General features: G+C 42.8%; 1 protein-coding gene across 2 annotated transcripts in view; it reads right to left on the reverse strand.

Moving 5' to 3' along the window:
• The window catches only part of pard3ba (par-3 family cell polarity regulator beta a), a 198,442-nt gene that overhangs the window by 128,709 nt on the left and 56,140 nt on the right, over positions 1-13,593 (reverse strand). For both annotated transcript variants that reach the window (XM_023997820.2, XM_023997819.2), the window contains exon 4: positions 5,677-5,780. In XM_023997820.2, the coding sequence (XP_023853588.1) occupies positions 5,677-5,780 (104 nt within the window). The remainder of the gene's footprint in view (positions 1-5,676; positions 5,781-13,593) is intronic.

Raw genomic sequence — 13,593 nt, forward strand, 5'->3', positions numbered from 1 at the left:
GGGTTGGTTTTTCCTAAAWWWWTTTACCTAAGCTTTGCTCCTTTTAGATTTATATTGATCCTGACAAGTCCCAGTCCCTGCCGATGACAAGCATACTGATAACATGACGCTACCAAAACAATATTTGAAAATAACACTGTTGTGTTGTATTGGATTTCACCCAACCATGTAGTTATTAATTTAGGTCAAAAAGTTGATTTATTTTCCGCGTTGTCGTGCAGATTTTCCTAACAGCCCTGTTGCAAACAGAATGGATTATTTGGAGTGGATTTTTTTACTTTGACTTTGTCATACAGGCCAGTAAAATGGAATTAATGCAATATTGTTGATCCCTTTGTGTTTTCAAGTATTGTGGCGGCGGCATCATGTTCTGTGTATAATTGTCACCGGCAGGGACTGGGGAGTTTGTTAAGATCAAAATAAATACGAAAGGATCAAAGACCAGATAAAAAKATTTTTATTTTATTTACAATTATACACATTTTAATATGCAAAAGACACACCAGAATGACCTTCCAAKAGGTGCTGAGTGTTCCTGAGTGGTCTAGTCTGTCCTGACTTAAATCTGCTTAAAAATCAGAGACAAGGTTTGAATATTGCTGTCCATTAATAATGATTCCCAACCAAATTGAATAAGCTTGAGCAATTTTGACAAAAACAGTGGATACATGTTGCCCTAAAGTAAAGTTGGTAGAATCGTATTCTAAATGATTCACAGCTGAAATGGCTGCCAAAGGTGCATCGACCTTCGTAATAACTCAGGGAGGGGGGGTTCTACATCTGCACCATTGAGAGCATCCTAACCGGTTGCATCACCGTATGGCAACTGSTCGCCATCTAACCGTAAGGCGCTGCAAAGGGAAGTGCGAACGGCCCAGTACATCACTGGGGCCAAGCTTCCTTCCATCCAGAACCTATATACTAGGCGGCGTCAGAGGAAAGCCCAGAAAATTGTCAGAGACTCCAGTCACCCAAGTTAAAGACTGTTTTCTCCGCTACCGCACGGCAAGCGGTGCCGGAGCGCCAAGTCTAGGACCAAAAGGCTTCTCAACAGCTTCTACCCCCAAGCCATTAGACTGCTGAACAATTCATAAAAATCGCACACTTTGATACCGCACTCTGTGCATCGTCCCAGAACGTCACCGTAGCAGAAACATCTACTGTATTACGGGACGAACTGGGATGTTTATCGCTGCACTGACCTTAATTACACAATCTTACTTTCACCATCCCCTCTTCAGAAAGAGAGGAGGGAGGGAGGGAGGGGAAGAGAAGGGGAGAAGGGAGGTAAGGTTGCCACCAGATACAAGCTATTCCAACTGGTAAGGACGACAGCTGTTGTGTAGCCTATGGGCGATACAGATATCACTTTTATTGATATCTACATACTGTACCACATTGGTGTGAATCACACTGCTGCCCTCTATTAGCTATTTGCGCTTTACAGATTGTGATTGTTTTGGATGGCTGTTCACAAATGTGTCTGTGTATTTTAACCCAATAATGGTTAAATTTAAAAGTTCAAGCTGCCTATCAATCATTGTTTTTGCGACCAGTGGACAGCCAGTGAAAAATGTGCTTTTGCAACTGCTGCACGGCGCGGATCCCAGCTGATGGAATACACGTAAGAGGGAGTTCCTCCCTTCTAAACTATCAAGTTGGTTGTTGATCATTGCTAGACAACCATTTAAGCCTTGCCATAGAATTTCATGCCAATTTAAGTCAAAACTGTAACTAGGCCACTTAGGAACATTTAATGTATTATTGGTAAGCAACTTAAGGGTAAATTTGGCCATGTGTTTCAGGTTGTCCTGCTGAAAGGTGATTGTCTCCCAGTGTCTGTTGGAAAGTAGACTGAACCAGGTTTTCCTCTAGGATTGTGCCTGTGCTTAGCTCTATTCCCTAGATTTTTTTTTGTAAAAGAAACTCCCTAGTCCTTGCTGACGACAAGCATACCCATAACATGATGCAGCCATTCATTTATTTGCCACATTTTACTTTAGTGCCATATTGCAAACAGGATGCATGTTTTGGAATATTTGTATTTTGTACAGGCTTCCATCTTTTCGCTCTGTCATTTAGGTTAGTATTGTGGAGTAACTCCTATCACAGCSATTTAACTCTGTTTTAAAGTCACCATTGGCATGTGTAATGGTGAAATCCCTGAGTGGTTTCCTTCCTCTCCGTCAACTGAGTTAGGAAGGTCACCTGTATCTTTTGGTGTATTGATACACCATCCAAAGTGTAATTAATAACTTCACCATGCTCAAAGGGATATCGAATGTCTACTTTATTTGACCCATAATCCAATAGGTAGGTGCCCTTCTTTGTGAGGCATTGGAAAACCTCCCTGGTCTTTGTGGTTGAATCTGTGGTTGGAATTCACTGCTCGACTGAGGGACCTTACAGATAAATGTATGTGTGGGGTACAGAGATGGGGTAGTCAAATCAAAAAKMATGTTAAACACTATTATTGCACACAGTGAGTCCATGCGACTCACTATGTGACTTGTTAAGCAAATCTTTACTTCTGCATTTATTTAGGCTTGCCATAACAAACGGGTTGGATACTTATTTTTATTAATTAGTAAACATTTCTAAAACATACTTCCACGTTTACAAGATGAGATATTGTGTGTAGACCAGTGACACAAAATCTCAATATAATACATTTTAAATTCCATCTGTAACAAAGCATGTGGAAAAAGTCCAGGGGTGTGAATACTTTCTGAAGGCACTGTAAGTCCTTCATTTTGGGGTTATTGAAGATCAAGGGGTATTAAATGAATTTTAATAACTGGAATTCTGATAGACTTTGGTTTTTAATGTAAAGACATAGTCTAATCATATTATTATCTGTAGTTAAAAGCAATGGGTTAGAAGAAGCCTACATAACCAACCCATAACGTAAAATGCAACATCAATTTATGGCCATCTATCTACCTCTAACATTAATTTACCTTGTAATAGATGTTGCGCAATTGGTAATATTCATTTTTGTCTTCTTCTAATGCCTCTTATTAAGGGGAAAGTAATCTACAAGTAACTGAAAATAGTCAGATCCCGTTACTGAGATTGGGTAATCCAAAAAGTTACAGTACTGATTACAATTTTGGATGGGTAACTAGTAACTGATTACATTTAGAAATGAACCTACCCAATCCTGCACTCACGAGCCAAAACACTCTGGCCCCACTCAACCTGTCTCTCCAAAACCACCCCTGAAAAGAAAAGACAGACGAGGGCTTCCTTAAATGGTTCCCTATTTTCAAAAGGAGAGAGTTCTTAAAACGCTGAACCCTTTCAAACTCCTGCCTCTGGGTCTGTATTCAGGGGGGGGGGGGGGGGGGGCAGTCCCTCTCTCCCATCCGTCACAAAGAGAGAGTGACTCAAATATTATTCAAAAGCCCCATCCCATCGTGCAGAAGGCAGCAGAAGGACAGACAAATAAAATGTGATTTGATTTTGAGAGGGGCGGCATCCCTTTTTCTCTCCCTCTATCCATGATTGTGTCCCAATTATTTCTTCTTCATCCCAAAGTGGTCTCTTGTTCACATCCCTTCACTGACTTGAAAGGAAATGACTGGTATAAGAAAGCCCATGCCTCCACCAGTCCAATGCTGTTATTACTATTGGTACGCAACGTATAGGTTTACAGGACAGAGGCCAGTACACACCTACATTAATTTACACCAATGTAAAGATTGAAAACAAAAACATTGGGAAGCACTGTCTCAGAGGAAAATGGGCAGAAATAAATAAAATCACACAAGCCACTTCCAATGATCACACAGAGACATATTTTATGAGTGTGCTGTGAGACCCAAGACAAAAATAACTCTGTGGTTGGAGGGGGGCTTGGTGGTGAGGTCTCAGAGAGGGCCGCAGGCTGCGCTAGCCGTGAGGATTAAAAACAACCTCAGAGAGGAAATTACTGAGACCAAGGGCTGCTCGGAGGAAAGGAGGGAGGAGGAGGGAGGGAGGGAGGGAGGAGGAGGGGAGGGAGGAGGGGGGAGGGAGGGAGGGAGGGAGAAAAGGATGGGCAGAATGAGCATAGAGGCGCAAGGCGGAGGGAGAGGGTGTGCTAGAGAGGGAGAGACAAAAAGGAAGGAGGGAGAAGGGGGAACAATGGAGAGTTACAGGTAGCAATAGCCTGCAGACTAGGAGGAGAGGATAGAATACAATAGGTGATACAGGGAGCGTTCCCAAACAGGGAAGAGAGAAACAAAAAAAAAAAAAAAAATTTAAAAAAAAAAAAAACAAATTTAAATTTAAAAAAAAAAAAAAAAATTTTAAAAAAAAAAAAAAAATTATATATTATTTTAAAAATAAATAAGAGGTGACGGGTAAAGGACAATTGGAGAGGAACACAGAGATCATACTTCCATGCCCCGGTCAACGGTGACTGTTTTTGGAGGAGGACGAGGAACATTTAAGTGTGTTGTGGCTGTGTCTGATGCTGATGTGTTGTGTAGTGTAAGTAAATGTGTGTGTTGTGAGAGTGTGTGTGTGATGTGTGTGTGTGTGTGTGTGTATGTGTGTATACGCGCTCGGCAGAGCCTCTTATAAGGAGCGACTGTAGGAGTCTGCTTTCTGAAGAGGGGACAGGTGTGAGGTAAAGATGGAGGTATAGGGGTAAGAGTACAACGGCATGTCCTCCAGCGCAGGGACAGGGCAACATAGTGATTTGTCTGGGTTACAGGACGTAAGTTGTCAGGTGGTGGAAACATAGTCAAGTCTCAGAGAGAATAAATAAACTAACCTCTAGACCAGGGGTGTTCAAATCCACTGTGGCGGGAAGATAAAGAAATCTACCAGCCACTCAGATTTTTTACCAGACAAAATATTGTTTTCGGTATAATTACACACAAAACCCCCGCACAAAAAACAGATGAGCATGCTTAGTAATGTTTTAAAACAAAAAGTGAATTATTACTAGTAAAAATGTGGTATATTGCTCAATTTAATTGTATATTCTTGTAACCTGAGTCTTTTAACCAAAATATCACAGAGGAAAAAATGTTAAGCTGACCCTTTTAGGTTACCTTGGTAAGAGGGCCATTCAAGTCATCACTTGTGCCTGTGAGAATCTCACTAGTAGAGACTGACAATGTCTCTTTTTGCTAGAAGTGGAAGCAAAATCCAACATTGAAAAACAACCATGTGAACAAAACAAAGTAAATTGCCAAGAAACCCGAGGACAAAGTCTCACTTTAGTAGACTTTAGAGTAAATTAGACCAACTTTTATGCCTGTGCACATTGCTTCGAAAAACGACTTTCAGCACTTCAGTGACAGGCAGTATTGCTGCGCGAGGTGGGATAGCTATAACGGTAGGAGTCAGATTTCTTTGTGCATTACTAGATATTAAACAAAACGGTAGAAATTAATTCGTAAATTCAATTTTAGGCCCTGCAGGAGGTCCAAATTACTGCTGGTTTCGGTTGTACCTGATAATTAATTGCACCCACCTGGTTTCCCAGGTCTAAATCAGTCCCCAACCAGTCCCTGATTAGAGGGGAATAATTTYTTTAAAAGCAGTGGAACTGTCTTTGAGGTACAGATTTGAATGTGAGGCCACTAGACTCCAACCACATCTCTGGACACAAACAGACTCATGGACGTTTTTTTGTTTGTCTTTGTATTACATTTTCTAGGCTTGCTGTATTTTACTCACCGTTTCAGCTGGTCTGGCATTGAGGTCTTCAAGGGGAGGTGTCACAATTTCCAGTGGCGGGGCCAGGGCAGAGTCACTGCTGCTCCTCACCAGTAGAGGGGTGTCTGGAAAAGAGACAGAGAGGAGGTGAATGTGAGCCTCATGTAGTAGTACACTGATTGTGTTTGTGTAAACTGATCTACGCCTGGTATTAAGTTAGGCACTGTTATCCAATTAAAGCTCCAACAACACAAATCCCCTGTAAATCTGCCCAAGATTTCAAATCGTCAAGATACCTGATGACTGTTTGAAATCGTAACATGAGTTTTTAAAGATTCTTAGAGGAGCATTCGTGGTGCCTTAGTAGCTTTTTGACGAGAGGATGAAATAAGTATCGGAGGGACAGAGGGCAGGAGGGAGGGAGAGAAAGAGCGGGGAGACACTTTGCGCCCCCCACCCCTCCTTAAATGGAACGTCCATCTGACCAGCTGCTGCTACCCCACCCATGCCTTGCAACCTAGCCCACTSCCCCTTACGCAATCAAGACAATTACACCACATGAAACGGCTTGGGGTACCAGAGGTACACTGAACTACAGGGGAGGAAAACGTTTTTACTCTATTTTTAAAAGCGCCATCAGAGCCAGACCTCAAATAGGCACAGGCCGAGTCCGTACAGGTAACCTCCCAAATGGCACCATATTCCCTATATAGTACACTACTATACAGGGCACAGGGTGGGCCCTGGTCATAAGTAGTGCCCTAYATAGGGAATAGGGTGCCATTTGGGACACGTGTGAAACCACATCTAAGAGCTGTAGGGGCAGCTGAGCTTTTTATACGACTGTAACCTAAAGAGTTGGTTAGAAAAAAGTTCATAGGAAACAGTGTTACGACACCGTTTCGGCCAGTCCCACTTAGCTCCTTAGACCTTGCTTCGACGTTTGGACCACGGTGGAAACTCYGTCCCGATGGTAGCGGCTGTACGTAAGGCCTAGAGGTTGATTCCTCTGCAGAGGATGTCTGACCAGGACAACCGCTCCTTGCTCTAGTGGCGACCCACCCAGGCTGCTGACCGTGTCAGCCGAGCAAGTCACCCTCAACCACTCAGACCAGACCTACCAGGAGGTGCTCTCTACTAGAGTAAACACACACAAGTAAAGGAATCCAGAAATACATCCACCTCAACGACCACTTTCCAAACCCCTACAGTGCCATGCTCCTATAATAGGCCTACCATCTGGAAGCCCATTTTCCCAAGGATGTACATAGAAACAGACACCTTAGAATAGTGTCCCCAATGTTTAACCCAACATTGCTGCTGTTATGGGATGATGTATTGTCAGTCTGTGGTAAAGCTCTGTGTTTAATCCTCTCTATGTCACTTGGATCTGTGTCCCATTTGTCTCACTGTCACAGCCTTTGTCTGTTACTCTGTGCATGTGTCGGTCTTTCTCTCGCTCAATTACTCTAGGTTCTCTGACTGATGCTTAAATTAACTAAACATGATTATTATTTTTCTTTTAAATACTTCAGAACGTCTAAAAGTGGCTCATGACATCTAGGCGCAGAGACCAGGCAACAACTCTAGTTACACCCCAAACCCAGATTTTTCCCATTGACATTTCCATTTGTACACATAGGGTAGATTTAAAAAGGGTTCTGTATATAGAAGCAGTATYCGAGTAAAACCTTAATGGACGGCTGTACAACCAATATTGGCCCAGTCTCTCTTACTGGTGGACCTACCTGCATGACATCTCAATATGATTTAAACACAAACACATATGCATGAACACTTTACGTTCACACACACACAGCTGGATATTTTTTATTATTATTTAATTTAACCAGGCAAGTCAGTTAAGAACAAATTCTTATTTACAATGACAGCCTACCCTGGCCAAATGCTAACCCGGACAACACTAGGCCAATTGTGTGCCGCCCTATGGGACTCCCAATCACGGCCGGTTGCAATACAGCCTGGAATCGAACCAGGGTCTGTAGTGACGCCTCTAGCACGGAGATAGTACACAACACAGAACATCCAGGTTAAGGTTCAGAGGCCCAAGCTCGCGAACAAGAATGTTCCAAGTTCAGACAGAAGTGGGAATCAGATCGCTAGGAGTCTTACTTTTGAATTATATTTTCATTTGTTGCACAACTAGTACTGCCTGTTGATGTTAAGGTGCTAGCTATAATAGCTGGATGATTTTAACATATTCGGTTATTATTTTATAAAAAATATTTTATTTCCTCTGGGTGCTTACATCACCTACTAACACCCTGGTACTACCCGTAGCTCCCGTTCTCCTCAGTCCGTGAAAACACAAAGAGAAATGTATGTGTCGCTGATTACTCCTGTGTAGAAGTCCATCATGTTAAATTAAGCACACAAATACATGGAGATGTGAGACAGGAAATGCGTTTTACTTTTCTTCATGCTCCTCTATAAAACAACTTGTCAGATGGTGCATTGAAGAATAATGTATTCCTGTCCTGACTTTTCATAATACCATTGCAGGTATGGTTATATTGTCTAAGAATTACTATTATACAGTCTTTGTATTGAAGTTTGCTCATTATTTTATTCGATACATTATTGCTTTATCTATAAATGTGATTGTGCAGGTCCGTGACAACAGAAAGAACAACTTGTCAGATGGTGCATTGAATACTGATGTATTCCTAAACGGACTTTTCATAATACCATTGCAGATCTACATAAAATCTCAAAAAGACATGGTGTCGCTCTTCATTTCTTGGTTCTTCTGTGGTACATATAAAGACCGGCACAATGAGGCCAATGGTGATTTTAAAACAGTTAGAGTTAATGGTTGTGAGAAGAGAAAACGGAGGATGGATCAACAACATTTAGGTTAACATAATGGAGTAACTTCAATGACAGAGTGAAAAGAAGGAAGCCTGTTCAGAATACAAATATTCCAAACCATGCATCCTGTTTGTAACAAGTCACTTAAGTAATACTGGAAAAAAGGTTGTTTGTGGYAAATCCAACACAACACATCACTGAGTACCACTCTTCATATTTTCAAGCATGTGGTGGCTGCATCATGTTATGGGTATGCTTGTCATCGGCAAGAGCTAGAGGTTTTTGGGGGGATAAAAAGAAACGGAATACATCTTCCAACAGATACTGGGAAGTTTTGACCTTGTGTATTAGGTTAATGTCCTGCTGAAATTAGAATTAATCTATTCTAATTTCAGCAGGACATTAACCTAATACAAAAGGTCAAAACTGGAGTTGCTTACCAAGACGACATTGAATGTTCATGAGTGGCCTAGTTACAGTTTGACTTATATTTGCTTGAAAATCTATGGCAAGACTTGAAAATGGCTGTCTTGCAAAGATCAACAATCAACTTGACAGAGTTTGATGAATATTAAAAAGAATAATGCGTACATTTTGTACAATCCAGGCAAAGCTCTTAAGAGATGTATCCATAAAGACAAACAGCTGAGATCGCCGCCAAAGGTGCTTCTACAAAGTATTGACTAACGGAGTTATTTCTGTTTTTCATTTTCAATAAATTGGCAAAAAACATGTTTCACATTGTCATTATGGGGTATACTGTGTAGATGGGTGASTAAAAAACAACAACAGTTTAATCCATTCTGAATTYAGGCTATAACACAACAAAATGTGAAATAAGTCAAGGGGTATGAATTMTTTCTGAAGGCACAGTATCGTATYGGCACCTAAGTATCATGATAATATCRTATCGAGAGGTCCCTGGCAATTCCCAGCCTTACCAAATCCAGCTCAGTCATGAAAAGTACCAATGCTTTGGTTATGTGAAGAGGCTGAGTACACATAATTAGGGCCGAGTTCTTCCTCACCTGACTTGACCAGGAAAACCTCTACCTTGGTGATCAGAGTTTAACTACAGATCAGTTAAATGTCTCTCTTCAATGCTCCCACTTTAAGAAGCAAATCCTAACACACACTTTTAAAGTCTAATTTTCAGAGGTCCCGCCCCATACAGATCAACGTCTTCGACCTCTGACCCTAGAGCAGACGTTCATGGGAGATCATGGCCCAGAAGAGGAGGGCAGTAGATTGTTTAGTCTTCTCTGTCTTTGTCACAATGTTTAGCTTAATGATAATCCATTGAGGAGTACGTATCCTAATGGACTGCTAATTCAGTTTGTAATCTGTAATAGAAAAATAATCTCGAAAAAAAACTCACTCTTCAAAATGGCTAAACAAAGGGATAGCCACAAATTAAATAACCATTCCCATTTGTCTGCATGCAGTCCTGTGTGTGTGTGCGCGTGTCTGTGTGTGGCACGTCTGTGTGTGTGCCCAGAGTGATCTTGTCTCGTCAGATCAATAGAACCCTCCTGCCCAGGGTGCTCGTGGGACGCAGTGATAAGGACTGTCTTCCCCTCTCGCCGACAGGAGTGTGTGTGTGTGTGTGTGTGTGTCGACGGGAGTACGCTGACACCAGCGTGTGCTCAGTGCAGTACAGCGATCGATGCAGGTCTAATCATCCGACTGGGACTCTGGTGGGGCTCAATCACACTGTTAAAACAACCAAGTTCCMATCCKGTCCTCTACCTGCTCGACACTGCTAGAGCACATCCACACACAGCTGTCAAATTGTACCACTAAACAACACCCAGTGTTATGACTGGGGCCAGAAGTATTTCCTCACCAAAGAGCCGAGCGAAGGAACTACTGCTGTCTGCCGCCGTCTCGCTTTCCAATCAAGGTACATGAATTGAGGAGCAAACTGAAGTGAAAAATGTACTCACCACAGGAAAAAACTACAACCAGAAAAAAACTCCGTGCCCTGGTTATGGCACATAAGTAGGACATCATGACCGATCATAAAACAAGACCATGGACRCTGAACAAAAACATAAATGCAACATGTAAAGTGTTGATCCCATGTTTCATGAGCTGAAATAAAAGATCCCAGAAATGTTTCCTAAGCACGAAAAGCTTATTTYTCTCAAGTTCTGGGCACAAATGTGTTTACATYCCTGTTAGTGAGCATTTCTCCATYGCCAAGATAATCCATCCACCTGACAGGTGTGGCATATCAAGAAGCTGAGTAAACAGCACGATCATTACACAGGGGCACCTTGAACTGGGGACAATAAAAGGCCACTCTAAAATGTGCAATTTTGTCACACAACACCACAGATGTCTCATGTTTTGAGGAAGCGTGACACCGGAAGGGAGGGCTRTCGTTCTACGAGCTCCTAATCAACTTTTAGCATTGTTTGTAACTCATTTTGTACATAGTGTTGCTGCTACCGACTCTTATGACCGAAAAAAGCTTCTGGATATCAGAACAGCGATTATTCACCTTGAACTGGACGATTTTTCTTTAATGAATTCGACGCAAAAGACATATTGCTTTGTCAAGACAAGGCCCAAACCCGTCATCAGCGTGAAGGAAAGACAGAGAAAAAGGGGGAAGAATACCCTCGGTATTACTGGCCAACGTGCAATTATTGGAAAACAAACTGGAGAATCTACAAATCAAGACTACCCTACCAACGGGACATTGTAAAATGTAATATCTTATGTTTCACCGAGACTTGGCTAAACGACTGTCTGGTAAGACGAGGGGCGGGGGTGTGTGTCTATTTGTCAACAACTGCTGGTGCGCAATGTCTAATATTAAACAAGTCTCAAGGTATTGCTCACCTGAGGTAGAATACCTCATGATTAGCTGTAGATCACAATATCCACCAAGAGAGTTCTCATCTATATCATTCGTAGCCGTCTATTTATCACCACAAACCGATGCCGGCACTAAGACCGTACTCAACGACCTGCACAAGGCCGTAAGCAAACAAGAAAATGCTCACCCAGAAGCGGCCGGGGCCTTTAATGCAGGCAAACTTAAAACCGTTTTACCTTAATCTACCAGCATGTCACATGTGCAACCAGAGGAGAAAAAATATATATATAATAAAATAAATAAACTCTAGACCACCTTTACTCCACACACAGAGAGAAATATAAAGCTCTCCCCCACCCTCCATTTGGCAAATACGACCATAATTCTATCCTCCTGATTCCTGTTTACAAGCAAARATTTAAGCAGGAAGTACCAGTGACTCATTCAATACGGAAGTGGTCAGATGACGCGGATGCTATGCTACAGGACTGTTTTGCTATCACAGACTGGAATATGTTCCATTGAGGAGTATACCACCTCAGTCATCGGYTTCATCAATAAGTGCATCGACGATGTCGTCAGAACATTAATCATACGTACATTTCCCAAAAAAGAAGCCATGGATTACAAGCRACATCCGCACCGAGCTAAAAGGCTAGAGCTGCCGCTTTCAARGTGCGAGACACTAATCCGGCCGCTTATAAGAACACCATCAAACAGGAAAAGCATCAATACAGGACTAAGATTGAATACTACTACACCGGCTCTGACACTCATCGGATGTGGCAGGGCTTGAAAACTATTACAGACTACAAAGGGAATCCCAGTTGTTTTGAAAGGCTGGTCATGGCTCACAACACYATCATGCCGGAAACCCTAGACCCATTCCAATTTGCACACCGCCCCAACAGATCCACAGACGATGCGATCTCTACTGCACCCCACACTGCCCTTTCCCACCTGGACAAGAGAGACACCTATGTGAGAATGCTATTCACTGACTACAGCTCAGCGTTCAACACCATAGTGCCCACAAAGCTCATCACTAAGCTAAGGACCCTGGGACTAAACACCYCCCTCTGCAACTGGATCCTATACTTCCTGACGGGCCACCCCCAGGTGGTAAGGGTAGGTAACAACACATCTTCCACGCTTATCCTCAACACTGGGGCCCCTCAAGGGTGCGTGCTTATTCCCCTCCTGTGTTCCCTGTTCACCCACGACTGCGTGGCCAAGCACGACTCCATCATGAAGTTTGCTGAGGACACAATAGCGGTAGGCCTGAGGGAGGAGGTGAGAGACTCAGCGGTGTGGTGCCAGGACAACAACCTCTTGCTCAATGTGAGCAAGACAAAGGAGCTGATCGTAGACTATAGGAAAAGGAGGGCCGAACAGGCCCCTCATTAACATCGACGGGACTGAAGTGGAGCAGGTTGAGAGCTTCAAGTTCCTTGGTGTCCACATCACCAACAAACTATTGTTGTCCAAACACACCAAGACAGTCGTGAAGAGGGCACAACAAAACCTTTTCCCCTCAGGAGACTGAAAAGATTTGGCATGGGTCCCCAGATCCTCAAAAAGTTCTACAGCTGCACCACCGAGAGCATCCTGACCGGTTCCATCACTGCCTGGTATGGCAACTGCTCAGCATCTGACTAAGGATCTACAGAGGGTAGTGCATATGGCCCCGTACATCACTGGGGCCAAGCTTCCTGACATCCAGGACCTATATACTAGGCAGTGTCAGAGAAAGACCCCAAAAATTGTCCAAGACTCCAGTCACCCAAGTCAGAGTTTCCTCTCTGCTACCGCACGGCAAGGAGGTACCGGAGCGCCAAGTCTAGGACCAAAAGGCTCCTTAACAGCTTCTACCCCCAAGCCATAAGATGGCCACCATGGCCACCTGGACTATTTACATTGACCATCCCCACCCCTTTGTTTTTCCACTGCTGCTACTCGCTGTTTATTATCTATGCACACTCACTTTACAAATTACCTCGACTAACCTGTACCTCCACACATTGACTCGATACCGGTACCCCTTGTACATAGCCTCGTTATTGTTATGAACATTTGTGTTACCTTAGATTTTTCAAAATGTAGTAAATATTTTATTAACTCTATTTATTTAACTGCATTGTTGGTTAAGGGCTTGAAAGTAAGCATTTCACGGTAAGGTCCAAACCTGTGGTATTCGGCACATGTGACAAATACAATCAGATTTTATTTTAATTAGCATRCTGACTGCAGGAATATCCACCAGAGCGGTTGCCAGAGAA

The sequence above is a fragment of the Salvelinus sp. IW2-2015 genome, linkage group LG12 (genome assembly GCF_002910315.2).
Source record: "Salvelinus sp. IW2-2015 linkage group LG12, ASM291031v2, whole genome shotgun sequence".
NCBI classification, from domain to species: Eukaryota; Metazoa; Chordata; class Actinopteri; order Salmoniformes; family Salmonidae; genus Salvelinus; species Salvelinus sp. IW2-2015.